The sequence below is a fragment of the Lasioglossum baleicum genome, chromosome 2 (assembly GCF_051020765.1).
Source record: "Lasioglossum baleicum chromosome 2, iyLasBale1, whole genome shotgun sequence".
NCBI classification, from domain to species: Eukaryota; Metazoa; Arthropoda; class Insecta; order Hymenoptera; family Halictidae; genus Lasioglossum; species Lasioglossum baleicum.
The window spans coordinates 10,366,219-10,390,253 of NC_134930.1; the positions used below are offsets into that span (position 1 = coordinate 10,366,219).

The 24,035-nt window shown below is 41.8% G+C and overlaps 1 protein-coding gene across 2 annotated transcripts in view; it reads left to right on the plus strand.

Moving 5' to 3' along the window:
* Hwt (SH2 domain-containing adapter heavyweight) overlaps nt 1-24,035 on the plus strand; it is a 377,169-nt gene that overhangs the window by 280,579 nt on the left and 72,555 nt on the right. For both annotated transcript variants that reach the window (XM_076442816.1, XM_076442824.1), the window contains 2 exons: nt 5,711-5,830; nt 15,903-16,038. In XM_076442816.1, the coding sequence (XP_076298931.1) occupies nt 5,711-5,830; nt 15,903-16,038 (256 nt within the window). The remainder of the gene's footprint in view (nt 1-5,710; nt 5,831-15,902; nt 16,039-24,035) is intronic.

Genomic DNA, 24,035 nt, shown 5'->3' on the forward strand with positions numbered 1-24,035 from the left:
CACAAAGTGTCATTCTGAATAGGCATTTGAGTTTTAATAGACAATGTTAAATTAGCGCGTCTGAAATCGTGCCGTTTGAGGAACCCTCGCAACAAGAATTAAATAGTGCCCACAGAAGAAACAAGCTCGCGTAAACAAGAAGGCTGCCAAAAGTAAATATGTATTTCAAACGCGAAACTGGCTTTCGAGTGTTCGCCCCGACGAGGTGTGTCGAGATAATTTTCGTTCCACCGGAAACGTCGTCGACCCCAATTTTTTTTCTGTCGCCGCTCCCGGTTGGTTTTTAACAATTTCTAATGAAAGAACCGCTATTGTTTCGGCGCGAGGCGAAAAACCGCCGGGCAACGTAGCCACTTCATAAAAGTCGGGCACTCGCCGACTCTTCCGAGTTGCCAGGGAAAATTTATACGCTCTCTCTCCCCGAAGATTTATGAGAAAACAAATCACTTTGAAAGACGTCAGAAGCGTGAATGGAATCTATTAAGCCCGGTCCAATCTGCCGCGGTTTATTATTCACGATAAAATTGAGGTTTGCTTGAATGTAAAAACAAAAGGGGTTCAATTTAATGAAGAATATCGTGTTATTAGGGACAAGGCTGCGCGAAATCAATATAAAGGTCGGATCAATGAATAAAATTTGCTTAAAAATATTCTGAAGACGTGTTTCATTCGTTTCACCCTTACGTCAAAAAATATTATTCTTGATAGTGTAATATTTATATATATATATATATATATATATATATATATATATATATACACATACATATGTATATATGTATGTGTGTATTAAGTCACTTCATATTTATGATTACTTTGTTGAACCATATTTTATTTCAAAGAAATGAAGTCTGCCTGTATCGATGAAATACAGACAATACAAATACATGATTTACTATGTTCGCTACAAGTAGAAGAAGCCTGTTATGATCAGACATAATCCACTCACTTTATTCGACATTAACAGCATCTTTTCTTTCTATAATTAAACATTTTATCGGCCACTCGACTAATAAATTTTAATCAATATGAATTGAAAATGTATTTAATGTAGGCAACAAACTCTATACAAGGTGTCTCAGCTGAAGGAGGCCACCTAAATATCTCCTTTATTTTTAATGACACAAAAGATATGATATATAAATGGTATCGAAGGAGGAATATCATAGAAGAACAAGTTCTTTTGTCCGGTTATTTTTTCATAGTTTTTTCATGGCCATCGTTATCTTTTTATCGGGAAAACTTATCTTTTTTTATTTCATCTTATAGCGGCTGAAAAAATACATTCGAATATGCTTAAATCATTAACAAGATGAAATATATATATAAATGACTTTGTTTGAGAAAATGTTGCGAACTTAGTTGCCAATCTAATATAATAAAAGAAATTTACGGGATACGTGCAATGATTATTATTGGCTATATTACCTGATTGTATTAAAACTAGGGGTGGGCGTGTACCCGGAAATTCGAGTATATTCCCTGGGTTCGGGTCAGGACCGAAAATCTGACATTATCCGAACGATATAAATATTTTCGAGTTCCCGACCCGACTTCAGGTACCCAAAATTTCCGAGTATCCGCCCACCTGTAATTAAAAGAGCATGTTAAAATTGTTTTGTCACAATTTGACAGAGCAGTGAAATGAGCAGAACCAGTTTCATCGCGAAAATTGCGCGAGAAGATGGCGAGATACATGCAATGAACGCTGTTGTCTCTCTCAAACGGCTATAATTCGGGACAATGAAACGTTACGCTTTAGCTGCCGGGTATTTCGTGGTTTCTCGAGATTCCATTGACCGTTCTAGCACGTTGGCCAGTCGGCCTAGTTCGCATATGGCTTCCTCTAACAGAACGAGAAGTATTCCTGTTGACTGAGGCGGTGGTTACTCTGAAGCCGACCAACTTCATGAAACACTATACCGCTTAGCATCAAACTCCCCATTTCAAACGAGACAATTCCGCACTTCACGCAGACATTTGAATCTTTGAATTTATACTTTCCCTTTAATTTGAATTTTATATATCTTCAATATTGCAATACTTCTATATTTCTGTTTTTGTGCGTGTGCTGTTTAAACAAAGTGGACTATCTAAAATAAGCATAACAGAATTAACAATGACGTACTTCAGAATGTAAAACGGTAAAAACGTCCCGGAAAGCACGACGCGTTCATTACATTAACTCGCGGTAACATCCCGGCTGCTCCTGAAGCTTCCCCTGTGTAAATGGTCGCCGGTTGTAATTAATTCTCATGTTCGAGTAATTAATGCAATTATTGTTACATTTACCCGCGCACCTAGACTTTCATCGTTACGCTTCTAGTCTCACGACACAAACACATTCGCAGTTCGCAACACCATTAAAGCGAAATCAAGTCTCCATTGAAATAAAAATAATATTACAGATCCCAAGAACAAATCTCTATGATTATTTCAAACACAGTACATTCCTTTCATCCTTGCGTAACCAACGACGCATACAACAACAAAAAAGAAAGAACAACGCTGCGTTTGCTAATAATTCCTATCTCGCAGTGGACCGTACATTGTTCGCAACGCTAACAGCATTCATCGTTAAGCCCGCCCAGTTTTCTCCCCGTTCTCGAAGCGAAGCTCCCTTCATCCCCCCATTATTATCCTGAAGTCGCTTGAAAACGCGTGGACATCGGCTGGTCCCAACCATTTCCGTTTTCGTTCGATCCGTTAGGTCTTACGGCTTTGCGAGGCACCCACCCCTGCTAACGTTCGTCTTTTTTCCCTTCCCCCTTTTTGTTTCATTTCCCACTTCACATATTCATACGGCACTCTTTGCTTACAATAAATGCAGACCATTTGCATGTAGGGCCTCCGCTCGGGAACAAACCCCTTCCCTCCATATCGTCCTACACCCCACGCTCCCCATACTGTCACTCTCGCCCTCACTCTTCAATCTATTTCTCTCTCGTGCTCTCACCATTTTACTCCCTCACCCTTCCTGTATTTTACACACTCGTCCTCCCACTTTCCCGCAGTCCCGTTCTCTCACTCGCTCTTACTGTCCAACTCTCTCTCACTTTCTCATTCCGTCACTCGCAAACCCTCGTATTCTCTAATACTTTCGTTTTATGACGTTCTCACATCTTGACTCTCTGCCACTCTTTAAACCCATCACTCCGTAACTCACTCGATCTTGAACACTTTCATTTTCTGACTCTCTCGATAAAATCAATCACACATTTTGATTCTCACTCTCAAATTCTAATAGTCCGACTCTCCCACTTTTGAACTTTCATTTTCCGACCCTCTCTCTACTCCCCTCCCCCGCTCTCGCTCTCGTTGCCTCTCTCCCGGGCCGGTCCACCCGGACTACCCCTCCAACCCCTGACTCAACTCCAGCGCGATAAGCCGCCCCCGGGAAACCGCGATTGTCTCGATTTATATGCATGTGTGTGTGCACAGACGTAGGTGGTGGTCCGTGGGCTGCTCGTTGACTGCGCGATCGGGCAGCAGAGCCACGCTGTCGTACAGGGAGTGGGAAGACAAGGGGGACGTCCACGGGGTGGTGTAGGGGAGGATAGAGGCCGCGGGAAGGTGGATAGAGTAGATGCGACCGTCAATAGATCGATTCACCGACAGACAGTAAATATCGCTGATGAGCTGGTCCAGTCGTCGACGATTGGGACTTACGGCCGAGGGGGTTGAAGGGCTCCGGGTGCTTACCCTGCAATTTGTCGAGTGGCAGAAATCCACGCGCTACTCACGATGCCTCTATGCAAAAGAGAGGTTGGGGTGGTTCCAAACCCCTAGCTCTGCCGCCGGTCCTTTATCCGCCTCTGCGTTCGGCCATTCTTTATTCCCGCGATTTTTGTTTTTACGCTCTCCATCGGAGATTTTTGCCGGCCGAGGCATCCGGTGCCTTGGGAGAGCCTAGGCCCAACCCCCCGTTGTTCCGGGATTAACGGACTATGCCCGACTGCCGATTTTTCCCTTTTTCCGAGACGCGAGCAGGATATTGTTGCGAACGAGGGACCGGCTCGACCGAGGCACGTGGATACAAGCCGGCTACGATTATCCGATTTAATTCCGAGATGCCTTTTTAACGACCCGACCGTGTTTTCGTTTCCGCTGGAGGTAATTGCGGACCAACGGGTTGAAACGTACGTGTTACGGTAATAAATTCTAAGCGGGCATCGCGAACCAGCGGAATTTGTACATTTTTAAGGGTCCTTGAACACAAATGTCTGTTCTACAAATCTGTGAGAGTGAAGAATACTTTGTCAAGAGTCGCGTTGAGAGTACGTCAAAAAGCGAGCCAGCAAGATTTAACCCTTGTGTAGCCAGCCGGGTACCCCGAAACCCATTTACTGCATTTCTTTCAACAATTTGTTCTTAATGTCCCTTTAAAAATATTACAAAATTTCTCTGAATTCTTTGCTCTCTAATATATTAATTTGTGCAAATACGTTAAACCTCCTGAGGTTTTATGATTGGCTACATATAAGGGTTAAATGAAAATTCGCTCTTTAACACTAAACCTACCAGCACCGGTCAAAATGATCGGTTCCAGATGTTTCATTTTACGATTACTGAAATAATAAAAATGATTTCATAAGAAATTATTGTATAGATACCTTTACTACAACACATATTACAATAGGAGCCGGACAAAGTGTAAATAAAATTAATCTTGTCATGTTTAGTTACTTTTAAGGTTCGGTAGGTTTAGTGGTAAAAAACCGACACATTATAACCGTCCAATGAGCAACCCTTAAGCGTCCCCTGGACGATCAATATTATCGTCAATATATGGCACAATATATTGCACAATAATATTGCTGGCTCACCCACACGAGACAATATTATTGCCCAATAAGTTAGTGCACGACTGTAGACACTGCAGCTAACATGTGGAATAAAAAGAAAGCAAGTTGAGTGGCCATTTCATTAGTTATAGCTTTAAAAAAGAAGGAGAAAAAGAAGCGCAGGTGGATGAAGGAATGGTTTCCAAAAAGAAATTACTACACTCATGAAAATTTGTTAAGTGATCTAAGAATAATTGAACCAACTGATTTTCGAAACTTTCCTTTATATTTCCGAAGCAGATGTTCGTATTGTTCATTTTTTTATCCCGTTGCATAAAGCAGGTAAGCTCTGATACACCTCGATACATTCTGAAGTGAATTTTCTTTTTTTCTCTTTTTCCTTCGTAGCCATACTGTCCAGAGAACGAAAGAAAACTAGCGGGAAGGGAACGGTGCAAGAGGAACGCAAAGACAATCTGAATTGGTCAGGCTTCTTTCCCCGTCTCCTTCCCGCTAGTTTTCTTTCGTTCTCTGGACAGTACTTGAAGATTCAATGTTCACTTTGCGACTGTGACGATAGAACTGAGCCAATATTGCGCAATATTACCCACAGAAGAAGCAATATTTAAGAGATTGTGCAATAAAAATCGAAATCTTTTAGATTCATTCAATATATTGTGCAATCTTTCAATTTGATTTACACACGATCGATAATATTGTACAATATCAATTATTGTGCAATATATTGACGATAATATTGATCGTCTAGGGGCCGCTTTAGGAGTTCCTTCGAATTGCGAGAGAGACGAATCAAGACAGGTGTATGATATTATAGGATTAGGTTGTAAATTAGCAAGTGCGTCGCGCGTTAACGACTGCTTCAGGTTATGTTCGGCGAGTCTACATGACATCTATTGTGTTTACAGGTCTCCTTGTGCGACGATTACAGTCTGCCAGTCGACTTCGTAAACAAAAGACGTCCTGTGAGCGCAGCGGCCGCAACTTCCACGGTGCAGTGGGCGCTACCGAGTCCTACCGTCGAAAACGTGAGTACTAAATGGTTGAGTTGTCGCTCGATGAAGCGTGAACTACGGGTTTGGCGGGGCGCGGCGAAGTTTCAAGCTGTCCAATAGCCATTCAAAGTTTAAGCGAACTTCCGGAGGCCGGGTATTGCTTTATGAAAGAGGTAGATATGCTTGAAGTTTCAGTAGATCGCGCGTCATGCTCTAGTGTTCTAGAATTCAGAGGCGCAGTTTGTTGAACATACTTCTGGACAGGGTGCTCGCAAATTGAAATTCTAGCCTTCGGGTTCGCGGTGAAATCTTTCGAAATGTTTGAATTTCCTTGGGCCTCTTAGATCTGTGAGACCTCAGTTCCATTGAATTATTAGAATTACGAAGATTTGTTGGATCTTCAATTTCTACGCTGTATTTATTCAATTTATTCTACATAGTTTCTACATATAGACATTCGTTTCAACGCGAGCGTTGACAAAACTTGAGGTTTCAGTTTATGGGTGTGTATTATTTTCTTTATTTACTACCTGGACTTTTGAATTTTGAAAATTGGAGATATGATGTACTTGTGGACCAATTGGGAACTACGTCTCTGCTTTAGAAGACTCTTTAAGGCGGTAGACTCGTTTCCAGGATTGCTAGGGTGCGGGATTCCAGAATTCCTAGAACTTTGGTTACTCCACTCATTTAGATCTCTCGAGGTCGTTTTAATATTCTAGTTACCATGTTTCACGGTTTTCGTAAAGGTTTAGTGACCCACGGTTTAAACAGGTGTTGGTATTACGCTGCATCGTCTCCGAGGACCTAGTTACCACATTCCTCAACTGAATGGGTCCTAGTTACCACGTACCATGACTTCATAGGACCTGTTATTGCATTCCACGCTCTCGGGGGACCTAGCTATGGTATTCGTTGTCCTCGAGAGAACAAATTGCCGTGCGATACATCCTCAGGAGACCTAGTTATCACATTTTATAGCCGCGACAGGATTGCTTACTTATAGGCCGAGCATTATTTCACGAGTTGCCGCTATGGTATCCAACAATAAAAACCAGCCCATCGATTTAGTTGAGTAAAGATTAAACAGCTTACAATTCATATCAATTACTAGATGTTGAGTATCTAGAATCTAGATGACATCTATCTAAGACTAGATGACGTTTATAGAATGAGTTCAAGGGTCAATAAAGAAGAATAAATGTTCTTAGCCACCCGTATCGTGAAGGCTTTGAGAAAACTCGTGCTTCGGCTTGGGCGGTTAGCATAAAATTTCAGCGACAGCGGGAGACCTCTTTAATTCTGGTAACATCCTCTAATCTTAATCGGGCTATCATCAGCAGAACCCCTATCGTCAGCGTCGTTCGGTGCAGGCGCCGAGTCAGGGCTCGTCCTGCCGCCGCGCCGCGCCGCGCCGGTTAACAGCAGTATTGATATTTTCTCCTGGCTGGCGCCCGAAGAATCGGTTGAAGGGAGAAATATAATTACGGTGGTGACAAAATACCCCCTGGGCATGATGGCATAGAGGGGTGGAGGAACGGGTAAAAGACTGTTCGGCAGAAAGAGACAGCGACGGACGTACGAACGGAAGGACGAAGGGAATCGTGCGAGCAGGCGGAACGGGGCGTTGGGTGTCGCAGGGGGTGAGAACAGGGTGCTGTGAGAGGGTGCGGGGGAGGACGAGGGTGGAGGTGACTTCCGGCGGTACTTATAATTGTTCCAGCACTCAGTTGCTGGTGCTCGGGATCGCCCCGAGCGCGACGCCTAAATGCTTCTGCAGTTGAAATACAGCTCGCGTTCACTGTGTTTTCTGCTGTCCTCGAAAGTGCGGTCGAAATGTCACACTCCAGGCGTCTCCCGCAGCTCCACCGTGTCCGGAATCTGGGTTTATTCGGCCCCGAGAAGCGATTTTTCGATGCTCGCGAAGTAGGTCTCGTTAGCGGACACCGGAGATGCGACGGCGTTGTGTTCCATCGCAGATTTTTCAGAATCTTAAATGTGGTTTTCATTTTCGAGCACAAGAGAAGTGGCAGAAGAACACGAGCCTCGTTTGAGGGTGCGACGCTCTAATGAGCAGACATATTCTTTTAGCTGCACTTTTCACCGTTTTAAAAAGTTTCCTGCCAAATCAGGACAGAATCGACCCGTTTTTACTATTTCGTTCACCCGTTCTCTATTTTGTACATTAAAATCTGTTATTAACCCTTAAAGTTGGATGATTTTCACGATTTTATGGTAGCAATAAATAGATCCATTCGGATCCTTGCCTACTTCTTTGAATTCAACGTTGATTCTCTTATTGCTACTAGAAAACTAGAATTTAGATTTAACGTTTGTAATTTAAAGAGATTATAAGTAGACTGCGGATTTTATGCATTTACGACAAAAGTGGGTATTTGTAATTCAAAGTAGTGGACATTTTTAAAATATTTAAGGACATCAACGCATTAGTTTCAGCTTGATAGGATAATTAAAAGAAGAATACCATTTTTATTTGGCTCCTGTGTCCTGCAATCAAGGCAAACACGTTTTATTTTGCATAAAGATCCGCAGTCATTATTATAAGAAATGAAACAAAGTAATACAAAAGTTTACGAATACAGAAGCATATACGAGTAAGAATAATTTCTGCAACAATTTCGGAGAAGCGTATGAAAGTTAGAAGTTACCGAGTACCGAGCATATAGTAATAATATAAACTTTCTTATCCTATATAGACAAGTTCTAGAATAATACTCGTCATATAATTAAACTACAGAGTATCACAGAAACGCACAGAACTGCGAATTAAAGAGGAATTACGTCCATCATCTGCAGTCCTTAGCATATTAACCCTTGGCACTCGAATGGCGACTCTGAGGCACCACTAAAATTGTTGTAACATTATTCAAAATATTCTTTAGATTATTAAATACATATATAGGTATCTAATCAACTACTAAACATTTAGGTATTATATGAGATAGTTATACCAAACTCATATACATTTGAAAAAATCAGGGAATGGAAATATTCTAAATCGAAAGAAATGTTTAATTTTCGAGTTAAAATATCTTCGAGTGCGAAGGTTTAAAAATGACACTTCAACAAACGAGTACTTTTTAATTATCCAAAGACGTCGTCGGAGATTCGTCCGTACAGTCGTCAGCAAATAGCCGCGGTCGTTTTGCCGTGTATAAATAAAAAAAAAAAGTAGAGAAGGTTACGGTGGTAGTCAGGGAGCTCGTAAAAAGCGAAGAAACCGAAAGAAAGAAACATTGACGGGGGTGGGACACCTGGGAGCGTCGGACAAAAGTTTCCGTCGCCTTGTTGTCACCGAGGGCAGCCCCTGACGAAAGTGCTCCTCGCAAACAACGACGGGGGGTGTGCGCGTGCGAGAGCGAGGAAGAAAGCTGACGGGTACCACTTGATTCAAGAGGGTGAATCGTTATGACTCTCGCCCCGTAAGCCCTACTTAATACTTTAGCGCTTTATTTTATGCGTGAGGTCGGGCGCGGCTGTAGGTTGCATTTATCACTGTAACAAAGAGCCCCGCCGCGCCGACCCGAGTCGCGTGAAAGTTCAGACGCGAGGAGCGGCGCGTGCAAAGACGGAGACCGGGTTCGCGGTCTAGGCTCCTGAAAGTGAAACACGGAGATTTATAGTTTCCTAAACGGGTAGGGGAGGCACTGCGGCCACCGGGAATCTTTGATCGCTGGGAGGTAGGTAGGCGAGGAACCAGTAACTTCTTTTGTAGAAGTCGAAGCGCGCTCCACACGGTATACAAAGGTTCACGCTTCATCTATCAGTATTTATTGAACACATTATCGGCCAGAAACGTCAGAACTTTTCAAAAAAAAAATTTTTTTCAACAAATTAAGTAAAAACCATTTTGATTTTTAAATGTTGAAATGCATTTTTGATTTCATAATGTGTTATAACGTTAAGACGAATTCTACTATATTATGCCCTTGAACCTATAAGTAACGCTAAAATAGTTTTTGCCGACTTTTCGGGGCCAAATATCTCAGTACGAGGAGGTACGAAAGCTTGTATTATAAAATAACGCGCAACATTAATGGAAGGATGAAAGTAGCTTTCGTCCCCGAGTCGTTTTAATATATTCGTCTGTGTATCATATTCAAATTCGACGATTCCAGGTCCCCGGCCCTTCGAACTTTGCAATCTAAGCTCTCGGAGCGGTGAAATTCGCCGGTGCTTACTAAAAGAGCGACATTATGCAAGACCACGAAATTTCTGAAGGCTGCGAGCGATTATTTCTGACTCAGCTCGTGGAATGTATTACAAAGGTGGTCGCGGGTAGGTGGTGGAAGGGTAGCGATTGCGAAATATTATTGATTTATCGATTGTAATTATTACTTGTATAGAAGAAAAAAGATCGATACACTCCTATATTGAACCAATATTTTGAGAACAACGGTGCGGTAATACTCACCGTTGTCGGTCATGTGTATTTTAGTAATGAGTTGGAAAACCGGGAATGCAATGCTGTGAATGTGATGCGTACGATAAAGTAGCGAGATTACGCAGCAGCTAATAAACGCGGTTAATTATAACACACCGGTCGAATAATCGGATTAAAGTCCAACATATAACGATGGGATTATTGGAGGACCGTTAATATAGTTGTTCTTGCCGGGTAATGTGGATCGAGACAAAGCTGTTTAAAATACCCCGGGGGAAGTTAATTGCCGTGTCCAGTTCTGTCTTCCGTACATGCGTAAACGAGTATCGACAAGCATAATTCTTTTATCTTCTTTACACCTGGCGTAATGAAATTTTTAAAAATCGTTAGTCCATAATTTCACGTAAAGCGGATAGGAATTGTCCATTTTATAGTATGACGGCGATGAATCGGAGGAGAATATTTCTTCTATGAATATTTCAACGATAAAAGTTGAAAATGATAATTCAATACCTCGTCGGTCTAAATCCCCGCGCTTCACACTACTTCGAAGAGAATATCGATATTCGGGAAAACCGCGGTGGTCGGCCGATTTTTTATAGTTCAGTTTGATAACCGCATTACTCTTCTTCAAATTCTATTTCTTGACTTTATGTAATAAAAAATCTATCTATCCGAAAGTTTTAAGTTTCTATCAAAAGATTAAGTGAATATTAGCATCATTGCTCCTCGCAACCAACATTCGTTCGTATCGTTCATATTTGTTAAGATATGTATACGTTTCCAGATAAATCATACACACTGTATAAAATTCAAAATTCAGCTGTTGCACAGCGGGGTCGGAATGTCCGCCATGCTCAAACACCGACACACTAAAGACTGTCGTCTGTCGAATGATTCAAGACAGCAGCACTGAAAAGTCGCAACGCAGCGCAACAAATAAAAAAAACACCCCCGCCATTATCCAACTCCCCAAATTCCCCCGGTATCCGCCACCGCGCTCAATTCTCAAACGAACCAAACCGTCGCTAATATCGTTTCCATCGATCGCGCAGTCCAAACACGGTCTACCCGCTAAAACGTTCGTACATATCTCCTCCGCGAAACCGCCCCCTTTTCGTGCATCAGTCAACATCGTCTCCGACATTCATCGGAATACGGGAGAGGAATACGGGCATGTTTGCGCTCATCGGAGTCGAACCTGTCGCACCGTCATCGGATTTGCAACAGCCGATCGACCCATGTTACCAACGACGACGACGCGCGACGACGCGATGCTTCTTCCTGCCCGGACAACTCGCCCCCGTAATTTCCGTATAAACATCCACGAATTTATCTGTTCCGCCCGGGACGAGAACCGAAAGGACGAGATGCTTTAAGAATCAGTGGGATGGTTAGAGGGTGGCGTGGGGGACGGAGGGGGCGTGAGGCAGAAGGCAATCGGCTGCGTGTTCGAAACAGCCCCCGGGGGCACGACGCTCAACTTTGGCAGGAGAATTCCAATTTTGGCCTCTTTCAATTTAAGGCTACTTGTCTTCCTCGCCGTCTTCTCGTCCGTCTTATACCGGAGAGCAGGCAGGCAGACTCGTTGCCTTTTCCTCCCCCTCCCCTCTCTCTCTCTCTTGCTGCCGTCATTTCAATCCGCCATTCCTTTTCTTCGGCTTCCAGCCGACTACGACTCCTCGATTCGTGATACAACCCCCTTCTCACCACCCCCTCTTCCACAGGAAGAGGTTCCGCCGTCATTGATCAGACGCCTCCGACGAGAAATCGAGCGTTCCTCCTCGTCGATCTCTCCCCGATCCGTGTTTTCCGTCCTCGTTCAGGCCCGAGGCCATCGTTATTACTTTTATTATCGTTGTTATCGTTAATATCGGGGACCACCGGCTCGTGGACCTGAGCGGGGAGCTTCCACGATGATGGCGCGCCGATTGGGGCTGGATTGTTGTGTACGCACCCGATTCCCTCAATAGGGGAAGATTTTGATTGGAATATTTTCAACAGTTTCTCGGGCATTCGGCTGAAATGCGGAATCAATTTGTTTGCGGTGTATCTGCATTGCCGTGCAATATTAGAGGATCAGTAAATTTTCGTCCGAAAATTAACCATGTTCAAAGAATATTCACGATTATGATCAAACAGTGTTAGCCTGCTTAATGGCTGATGCTTTTGCGAATTAAGCAGTCTTAACTTTCTGCCAATACACACATAAAATTACGAATACACACACTCATTAATAGATCGCGGATCTTTATGCAAAATAAAAATTTTTTAACTGACTTACAAGGAACTAAAGTGAACTAGAAATTCATTTTGTTTGTTAATACGTTTTATAGGTTGAAAATAGTGTAACAGTATCTTAAAATTCTTCTAATGTTTTTGTTGTTTTAAATTACACCTACTCATTGTTGTCATAAATACATATAATCTACGCATTAATAATAAATTCAAAACTATAGCCTGACAAGGTAAGGTCTAATAATGAATTTCATATAAATAGCCTCGTTTTTAATTTTGGGATAAAGAATCAACACAGGATAAAAAGTTAACAGATTTAATTTTATTCATATAAAAATTCTTTTCAAAAATCTGAAGCTGCGGTCTCCGAGTCTCCACATTACCTTACGAAGGTTAAGCAACCATTTAATTTCCTGAACGTTCCTCTGCCCCAATAATTGTCGCCGGCACGGTCCCGTGGCCGGAAGAGTTGACGATGCACCGGTGCATATTGAACACAGTAATTCAAGAAAATTGTCTGGGTCATAAGAGTGCCCCGGTCGGTGTAATTACCATAGACTATTACCCCCCCCCCCCCATTGGAGCAACCGAGAGGAAAACGCAATCTCCATGAATCCTTTCGGTGCTCCACTCGCATTCCAGGGTATTCGGTTAAATTACCAGCATGTTAAGTATCATTACTAAGCACGGGGACCAGAGTCTATCTGATGACTTATCGTAGAGAAAAGCAACCGAACAAGAGTACGCCGTGCGGTCCTAATCGCTCGAGTCAGGGAATAAAGCAGCAGCAAAAAGGAAACGACGTACGGGCGCGCAGGGTGGTTGTTTTCTGTGGAAATAACGATCATTTAGGGAGGCAGAACTAAAAATGTTTATCCTCCAGCCGTGGCCAAGGCATTACCGCAATTGGCTGCGCTCAGGGCTGGGAATTGCGTCGACTAACGTGTCGCGTGCTTATTCGAAGGAACTCCGGCAATAACCCTTGCTGATGGCGTCCCCCGAAGGGACGAACCTGGACGTTGTTAGACGCGCACGAGCGCCAAGCGGCCAGCTCGCTGCCAAATTAGTATTGTTACCGAGTCAATAATTTCTTCTGTCCAAGTGGCCGTTGTTTGTTTTCCACTCGCACGAATTCTCATTCCGCGGCTGAAGGTCTCTCGCCGCTGCTGGAACCTTCCGATGTTTACGAAAACACGCTGCCGAGGATAAACATACTCCTGTTCGCCGCATCGTCTCAAATAACTGTACTGCGACGACGTTATATCAGAAATAGAGTTGCCATCTATAAAATCGCGAATCCCGGACGAACGGCATAAAAACCATGGACTTTTCACTACTTTTTAAGTGACATATGATACCATAAAGAAAAGTTTCTGACGGGAAAATCGGGGAAAAATATATATTTATTACGATAATTATATCAGTAGATCGGAATCATTTTTTAATGAATTATAGTTCATATCCAGATATACACTACTGTGCAAAAGAAAGAAGCACCCAGTATAATTGAAGGGGTGGATGGATAAAGGTGTCAAGTTTGTTTTCTGTAAAAGAGTTTAACAAAACATGTTGTCCTTTTTTTGATAAATGAAGATTATTATCTTTTTTTTGTATTAGAGATTAATCATAACAATGTATACATTTGTAATTGATTTATGTTATTATCTTCATTCATCAAATAAGGACAACAAAACAAACAATTTGTTACTTGACACCTTTATCCATCCACCCCTTCAATTATAAGATGTAATGACAACATCATTTAAAGTATTAGATAATCCGCAATAAAACATATTCTTAGAATTATTCAATTAAACAACGGAATCATTTTTCAAACCTTACTGTGTTCTTAATTGATTTTCTACGCTTTTCTATTAAATATGACCGGGTGCTTCTTTCTTTTGCATAGTAGTGTATCTTATGGCTGAAGACTTATAGTAAAATGTCACGAAATTTCTCGGTCCAGCCTACTGTGTGCGACCGTGTCGTATATAATATTAATTTCGTCAATTTTAAAACGCCCGCTTTTTTAAAAACAGGTCTGTAAAAAGGACACTTTGAGCTATATCTTCATTTTATCAAATTTTTAAAAAGCTCTCTGCTATGAAACCATTGGCTTTCTTTAAAATAATTGCAAAATAAATGGTCAAAAAACATATTTTTTGAAATGACAACATTTTTAGTAGATACTCTTATGTTTTCGCTATAAGCTCCTTAAAACTCATTCTCATCGGTTTGTTAGTACTAGGCTTATAATTTAATGAAAAAAGGGTGACATTTTTTTACACGTCTCTAAAATCAACAATTTTGAAGATATCAAAAAATGTGATTTGTTCATAGCTCACTAAAGACTACAACATATTTAAATTTGAACAAATCAAAAGCAAGAAACATTGAAAAATCCGGACCCTTAAAGAAATTCCCCCGGACACGCTCGACGTACTAAAAAGTAGGACAAATCCGGGGAGAACCGGATGGATGGGAACCCTAATCGGAAAATACCTTTACACTTTTTTCGGCGGCGATTACGTATGCGTGACATTCGTTTTCCAATCTTTTTTGCAAAAATTCTGTTACCCAGCTACATATGTTTGGCATAAAATCTGCAGTCCAGTAATGAGAGTCGATAAAATAAGGAACGATTGGTGCAAAAATCAATGTATCAATGTATCAATGTATTAAATTCGAATGTTATTAATTTCTTTTGATCGAAATAAAATTACATATTTTCTAATCGTTCGTTAAAAGACATTAATAGAAGGCCCACTTTCCCTATTAATCAAATAAATTCGCTAGAAAAGCAGAGGCTTATTAATTAGCTTGAGTAAAAGTGATTGTTTGCCGAATGGTAATTTTCTCGTTCGTGATATTTTTCGATTACAAGCACAAAACGTCAACGTAAATTGCTTTCGTGGGAATTTACTCTGCACGTTCATTCATTAGCGTGCATACTAAAACATAAATCGATCTACATTTCCATGAATGTATTTTATGCTTGGCATAAAAAAAAAATCAAATACAGTCACTTTGATTACTAGGTACTCCTGAAACCAAGAAGCACTATGGTAACCACACCACGGTGTGCTTCGAATAATTTTAACTAAAAAATCTAGAGTGCTACAATATTTAAATTGCTTTCCGTTGCTCTTTGAAATACAAATTCCGGAGGCAAAAGCGGTTAAAAGGAAACAGAAAAAAAAACAGAGGAAAGTGTTTTCTGCATGCGCCTCGCCGACCGCGTTTAATTGCGTTCGAGAGTGACTTTTCCGGCGCAGTCGGCTATTTGCGTGGATATTTTAGTTTCACACTTTTCCTTTCGCCGTTTTCGTTCGTCCACGACCGATAAAATGTTTGCCAGTGTCAGTGTAAACAATACCTCGGCGTTTCGGCCGAGCTTTTAGCTCGAGCATTGCCGTGCCTCGAGATCCTAACGGAAGGAAACAATTTCTGCTCTGTTTTCAGGCGGAAGTCGAAGTTGTGGAACAATATAGCGACCCCAGGGACAGCAAGTCCAAGGCGTACGTCGAGCCCGGAGCGGAATCGTCTCTGCCGACGATTTACAGCAAAGTAAATCGCAACTATTGCCGGCCGTATACGGGTAAGTGGTCTACTTGCGTGCGCGTCACTCAAAAGAACCCTATTTTGTCTCCGAGATTACGGTCTTCTTATCTCGACTGTTTATGCTCGAAGATCCCTTAACGCTCCGCGGAAAGAAAATTTCTCAATGGCCGGCGGAAATTGCTCGAAGAAACGATTCCGTTAAAGGAAATCGATACATTTTTCGCAAAAGGAAAAAATACTCGAAGCGTATTATGATTAGACTGCGGATCTTTATGCATTTATGGCTTATAAAAGCTAAAAACAAATGCTGGAGTATGAAATTTAACAGAATTTAATACGATTTTTATTTATTTCGGATCTGCGAATGCTATTAGTAATGAAAATAAAATTCTATTTGGTACCACTTTCTGAAAATTTGTCTACAAAAATTTTAAATTGCATCCGCAGTCTAATTATGGCACAAGGAAATACAACTTTGGAATTTGAGGTTGATTTATCTACCGGAACACAGTGCAATTGCAATACACTATATTACAAGAAGATTTTAATAAGTATCTCTCTATCAAAACATTTTAACAAGTACACCCCATATAAAATGGTCCCGAATGTCAGCGACGATATAGTTTAATAATCGAGATTAAAATGAAGATGTGCGACGGAAGATACTTTGTGTATGCATGTCCAGGGACTTTCGAAGATATACGAGCGACGCAGAAATAAATGTAGGGAATTATTAATGGGTTGTTTATGCCAACAGATGCAGCATATTCCAATACGATATGCATGCGTTCGATCCTCCTAAATCCGTGCAAATCCTCAAGTGCAGACAAAGACAACGACTCGTGCTCGTAAATTTCTATTACGGCCAGTACGTGTCTAATGAACCGTTCGGATTATATACATATATGTACATATACACCGTTCGATCTGGCAGTTTCGGCATTATAATAAATAAACGAAAACCATCGCTCGTAAATCGTCGACTTATCCTGGCGTCTGGATGATAGCCACTACCGCGCTTTTCTGACTGCTTATCGATTGGCCCGCTAGCTGTGTGTCCAACTTTCAGCCAACCAGCTATCATGCTCCCCCGTTTTTTTATTCATTTTCATTCGAAATCCTTTCTCGCCGAGTAGTTGATCGGACATAATGCAGCGCTGAGTAAATATCATAGTGCGGATGCTGTTATCGGAGCCAAGGATCCTACTCAAAGTATTGATCTCTGGGGGAGAGGGCCAGCTCGATATGTATTCACGAGCATCCCCCAATTTAACACTTTAAAAACCACTCGTTTAAAAGAACAAAGAAATTCTTCATTGTTGTTCCTTATTTTCGAGAATTCTCTTCTCTGACAGTAAAGATTTACGAGTACAGATCGGTAGGGAACAATAGAGACTATTGTTATCATATGTATTACGAAATATTTAATGGAAAATCATTGTTTGGTAGCATCAATTGTAAGCAGTGTGCTATCTGTTGACACAGGGGCTCATTTATTTGAGCTAAATTTTATTGAAGTAAAAACATCTTTGGGTGCACCGCGTACACTATACACAATAGCTGGGCAGTGAATGAGTCTGATCCGTCACGCTCGAACGTGAAACGTTATTCGAGTAAACTCGGGGAAGCCGAGTTTAGCCGAGCAAGCGAGAAATAGACAGGTGTGCAATCGTCATAGAAGTTTTCACTTCGGTCGTACGGTCTTATGCGCACTGTATTGGTCTGTGTTTTTTTCTTCGTTGCTTTCCAAACACACTACGCAGAGAGTCTAAGAGAGTTTAAGATCTCGCTTTGCTCTTGGTGATGCTCAAGCGCTTCACGACAATATAGTAAACGTAAACACCGTTTCGACATTGTTCTTATGACAGAAACTGATTTGTACGAGTAAGCATTTCGTCATTCAGTAGCAATTTACGTGTCGTAAATTAAGTACGAAAACTAATGAGCATCTTCTTCAATAAAGACAGGTTTTGAAAATATCTCGAGAACTAATAATTTTTTAAAGAAATTTTTGCAAGAAATTATACAATTGTTAATTGCACATGCACAGTTGCACCTAAAAAAAAATCTAAGGGCCTACGAATGTATTGCTCTTCGATCCAATTACACTGTCCAACAAATTTCAACTTTTTTTATGACTTCAATATACTGTTGGGTCCTTCTTATAGAGTTTTTTGCGCTGATTCCGAATCTGTCCTTAATTTTTCTCCTATACGCTCAGTTTTTGAAAAAAAAACATATTTTTCAACTTTAAACAAATATTGTGATGTATTTATAAAAGATATTGAATTGTTCTTTACAGCAAAAGATTCTGTAGACTTTCCCGAATACAATGATATCCAATATTAATACATTATGATTGTTTAAACATGTTTAAACAATGATTAAAGACGGAGAGACGCCACTTTTGCACCAATTTTTGAGGATATTTTTCAATTTATCTCAAAAAATTAGGGTCCAGCGGAAAATCGAACTATACCACGCGATAGAGCAGACTTTTATCTTGAAAAACCCCCCTGTGAAGTTTGCATGGTCGACGTTTTTTTCGAACCAGAAAGCAAAATATCTTCGCCCGACATGAGTTGTCACCAGTGTGGTGATGGATATTCATGGATCATATCAATGGATAACAGAATCCGTCTATGAGTTCGCTCTAAACCGTCTGCGCACTATGCTTTTTCTCAATATTTGTATCCAAATCAGTCAGTGTCAACTCTCGAGCTCCCTTGCTCGAGTCTCGATTCAAGCTGTCGGACCAGTCCCGAACGTATCCGAAGATAACTAGTTTGTTGCGGGATCCGCTCTGGTATTCGCAGGTGCCCGATTCGCAATCATTTCGTGGCAGCACCGCCTCGTAAACTTTGGACCACTCGTTAACCCGTTTCACGGAAACAAGGGTCCCGGTTGAAGCATCGTCGCTTCGGAATGCCGGAGTTCCGGTTTGTAATTAACCCCTAGTAGGTAGTTATCGTGCGGGCGGGACGTGTCCGAAGCGAATCCGAGATAGACGAGCGAACGACGCGTGTCGCTTGAAAATCCGTTTCCCGTTGCGTCATCGCGCCGCGTATTTTAATGGCCAGGCGTATGCAGATTGCCGAGTAACACCGATCCCGGACAAACACCGGTGTAATTTGCATCCTTACCGTATTCATGGGCTTTTAATTCGCCGGGCGTCGTGAATGGCGGCGGGGATCAGCCGGTCGAGAGGACGCCTGTGCAAACTTAGCCCGGGTCCCGAAGGTTTGCCACCCTGCCAGAGGACGCCCTAGGACGCTGCCCACACGCTCTTTGATACGACTTCTTGCCGCGCGATCCGGCGAGCATTCTAATCGGGTCGAACGATGTTTATTCTGGCCGAGGTGGCTTCCGTTTGCGGCCGCATAAATAATGCATGATCCGTGGAAAGTAATCGGTTAGCCGATCCTAGGGCACGGCAACGACAAACTATGCTTCTCCCCCCCTTCGCCAAACTCCATAACCGTTTCGCGCATCCCACTGCAAGAGCCTCGACTCCCACGGTTCGATATTGCTTTTGATTAGAGCTCTTAGTACCTGGACATTCCAGTACTTGGATTACTCATTATAACTGGAAATCCGGACCCGAATATGACTACGTAGGGCTCCGCTATCCGAATATCCGGATATCTCATTTCAGATATTCGGATCCGAATCTCAATATTGCTTGACCGAAGATACTCTGCACAAAATATCATTCACGACCAGCGTTACCAGATCGAGGGAATCGACGGAAAAGTAGTTTATCCCAGATTGAGAAAATCTTTGGCAGCCAGACATCGCGATTCATACTAGTTACCCCCACTATTGGTACGCGGCGGGACAATTCTCGGAACGTGACGTAATGTATTCCACAGAGGTTCTTTTTGCGGCAACGCTGTGCACGACTTAGTTTTTCCAAAGAATAATAACCGAAATTCGTGTCAGAGACATTCATTCTCTCACTTCCCACCGCTTTCCTCAATCGAGCACGCAAAGACAACTGCTTTCCTCCGGCGAACCCCTGAAGCGCTGCAATCCGCGGAAGATCCGGCATTTCCGCGGCTTTACGATACTTTAATCGCAGAAGCAGAAAGCGGTTCCAAGTCCCCCGAATCTTAATCAGAATCTAAAACGAGCACCGTACAAATTCCGGGGGGGGGGGGAGGAAGTAGGCACGCATAAAATCCAAGTCCCGGAAGTACCTGAAAAAGGCTGCGTACCATAAACGCGGGCTCCCCATTACCCATCATAACAAGAAGAATCTTGCCCAATTAGAGGCTGTAAAGTCGTTGCGTATGAAAGGTAGGCCGGAGGACAGAATGATCGCGTTTATCTTGGGTGCTATTGGTCGTTCAGTAGAAATATTGCGGAATTAGGAGAGCAGATTTCCATGGGTACCCGTGGCAATGGCGCGTCCTCTCGTTCACGTGAATTGAATCTCCAGTTACGCCGTCGTTAGGGAGAAAATAAGGGATGATAGAGGGATGATATCGGCGAGATAGGGGGTTGGAACAGCGTGTCTAGGTCCGGTCGATTCATAAAAGGGTGCCGGTGGAACGTCTGGACTCTCCGCTGCCTACTTCCGGTCAGTCGGAACACGTGGCCTGGTCCGGTATCAACGTTTCAACCGAAACTTTTCAGTCCTATGGTGTGCGGCTGACGTTACTTGCCAGTGACACCGCGGCGGCGACCTCGTCCCATAATGTGTCGTGTGATATTTAATTAAACTCCCCCTGCGAGCCTCTCTCCCCCAGTCTCTCCTCCCTTACTCATCCACTCCCGCAGCGTTCCGCTCCCGCAGTCTGTGAAGTTTCAAGGGGTTCTTCGGCAGCTCGTATCTCCCACCCACGGACCGACCTGGACTTATTAACCGTTTCAACAAGGCCCCTTCGCGCCGCGATTTTTCTTGCCCCTCTCTTCGAGTGGATCCAACGTCCGAAGTAATTAAAAATCGGCCGGTTAAACCTAATGAAGTGGAACGGAACGGAACGCTCCGATCCCCGTGGATTCTCGTTAAGGCAACCTGCCAACGTTACCACCATTTTAAGAGTGTTTTTGGTCGCTTCCCTGCCTACCAAACTGCTGGTCGCACTTTATGAGTCTGGTTTCTGCAGTTAATGGACTTTCTAGCATTCTTGGTATACTGTGGCGCAGTAGGTGAAGCCAGCAGCTTGCGGAGAACTTTTGCTTGGCTGCTCTGTTGTGATGGTTTCTTATCTGATACAAAGGTTTATTAATTTCACTCTCTGGAATTCGCTCATTCTCGCAATTTCGTTATGGCACATCTGTGCTACATATATTCACATGTTCGTACAAACAAGAATGTGAAATGTATTGTCAACACAAGACAGTATCTACGTTGAATGGTAATACGGCTGGTAACCCGTCCACCTTGGACGGATTCGGCAGTGGGATCCTCGCTAACTCGAATCGGCCCGAGATGACCTGGGATGACCCGGCTAGCCTCAAATAGGCCCTAAGAAGTCGTAATAGGTTCCAATTGGTGACGGGCACCTTCTTCTCCGTTTCACTGGACTCGAATCTAGCCAACTTCGCTTTCCTTGGATGCATCCGGATGTGGGATACTCGAGGGCCCGACCGGCAGGCTTTGGTCCGAAATGCTCCGGGATGGCCCGATCTGTAATGTAGACATAAAATTCACTTGAACCGAAATATTCACTACTATTGGACCTACTGGAATAAAATCATCGTTCTCATCCTAGAAAATATCCACATATTTTCAGCAAGTGCTACAATTAAAATCAATATGATTTTGTTGTGTTCGAAATTTGTCAACGTCAACCCTTTGCACTCGAAGCAATTTCAATTCCAAAATCAAGATATTTGTTTCAACCCAGATCATTTTTGTTCTATGTAATCTTTTTTACATTGTGCACATCACATTGAACCTGTTTTCTTATATAACAGTTGAGTTTTTTACAATTTATAGAATACAGACAAATTTAATAGTGTTAAAACTGTTTTGAATAATGGTATGGCAATTTTTAGTGGCGCCTCAGACTCGCCATTCGAGTGCAAAGGGTTAATAGTCTCGACAGCCGATGATTCCTCAAACTTGCAACCCGTTCAGTCGTGAGGATTCGTTTCTTGGCTCGAGAGACCTCGAAGCAATTTAGATCCTTAGCCGTGAGTGATGTCGGCGGTGTTACTTTTGACGGCAATTATTTCATATGCATGGACGTGGGAGAGCGGAGACAATAAACAGCATTTAGCCAGCGTTTGATGTGAATCAAGCAGTCCCCTGTCGCAGAGCCGTTGGATGAACGGACAAACGGACGGACGGCTTGTCATTTGCATACGATGAACCCGAAGCGGCGTTAACTGCTCGGGGACGCGGAACGAGCTACAAGTCACCTGGTACCGGTAATTGAAACGAGGGTAGCTTCCACGAGGGTCGGTCCAAGAGACAATCAGTATAGGAGAAAGTTCTTTCATCGTTCGAGTAATGACGTAGCCGGTATTTTCAACCGAAAGGGACGGAACGCGTTGATTAACGACGCTACGAATTTTCAGTTGCTCGTTTTCTACAATTACCCCTGCGGTTTCCGCAACGAATCTATTCGAAACTTTTCCTATCAGCTAGGGTAACCGTACCGATTACTGCGGTATCATGCTTCGATCGTGCTTTATTTGAATATTATTCCTCATTTATCATGAAATAATAATATGTCTAAGCATTTTATGGAAGAATGATGTGTGTTCTGAGTACAAAAAAAAGTTGGTGGCCCTCAAAACCTAATACAAAATAAGTAATTATATTTCAAAATAACATTTATTATCTATTACTGCGGATGAAAGAGAAGCATCTACTAATTACTGCATACTAGTGCGTACCCATTACTGCGGATTAGAATTCGAAAATATACGAGCGTGCGGAAACAAACTACATATCTAGGCATTCATTGAAATAAATCCTGAGTGCAGTAACAAAACAATTTTTTTATTCATTACATTTTAAATGTAATTTATTAATTTTAACACCTTGGTGTAATATCACACAAAATAATTAAACATGTACATTCTTTAAACAAACATTTGAGTAATATTTATTTATTATCTTTAGTTTGCAGCTGTTTTAAGAGCACTATGAAGTTTAAAACATTTCACAATTGCATCAATTCTTCTTCCTTTTCATTTCTTAAAGTCTCCATTCTTTCTTTGTTTCTGAAGTTTTCAGTTCCATAACTAGATCTTTTCGTGCACTTCATTTTACTTTGTTTTTTATTTTTGTTACCGTTTTTTTTCATTACTTTTCGATTTAATTTTTGCCATATCTTCTTATTTTATCTATAATACGGTTTATCTAGAATCGTGTCCTATCCACTTACTCGAAGGTAGCTAAAACGTTAGGCTGAAGTGAACCTGTTTCACATCGTAGTTGCAATTCACAGCGCAGCATTCTGGACATTCCTAGTAATTTTTCAGCCGCAGTAATGAGCTCCTCCTTCACTTTAATGTAGGTAATGCTGAGAGCTTAATTTTGTTCATTAAAAAGGCAAGGGAAGTTCCTTTTTATACTTTTATTGTATCGAAGTAGGTATCTAAGTAATAATAAAACTTTGTCCTATGCAATTTAATGCAATGTAAAGACTGTATCATGTGAACAATCATGTCTGTACAATCATATCCTTTGGTGAACGAGATAGAAGAAAAATGGTCTTATTATTACTAGACAGCGGATCTTAATGCAAAATAAAAATTTTCTACCCGATCTGCGACCAACTGGAGCGACATAGAAATTTATTTTTTCTCTCTTAATATGTTCAATGTTTTAAAAATAATATAACAGTATTCTTAAATTCGTCTAATGTTTTTACTATTTTAAATTACACCTACTCATTTTTGTTATAAATGCATAAAATCCGCTGTCTAATTATTACCTTTCATGAACATTAATTTTGTTTCTAAGAAATACATTTGATTATAAGTGTTTAGAATTGTTTTCACTCGTCTTTCGTGTGTTCAATTGTTATCTGTCTAAACTCTATGAAGTATATTGAAGTGGAACATGATTAT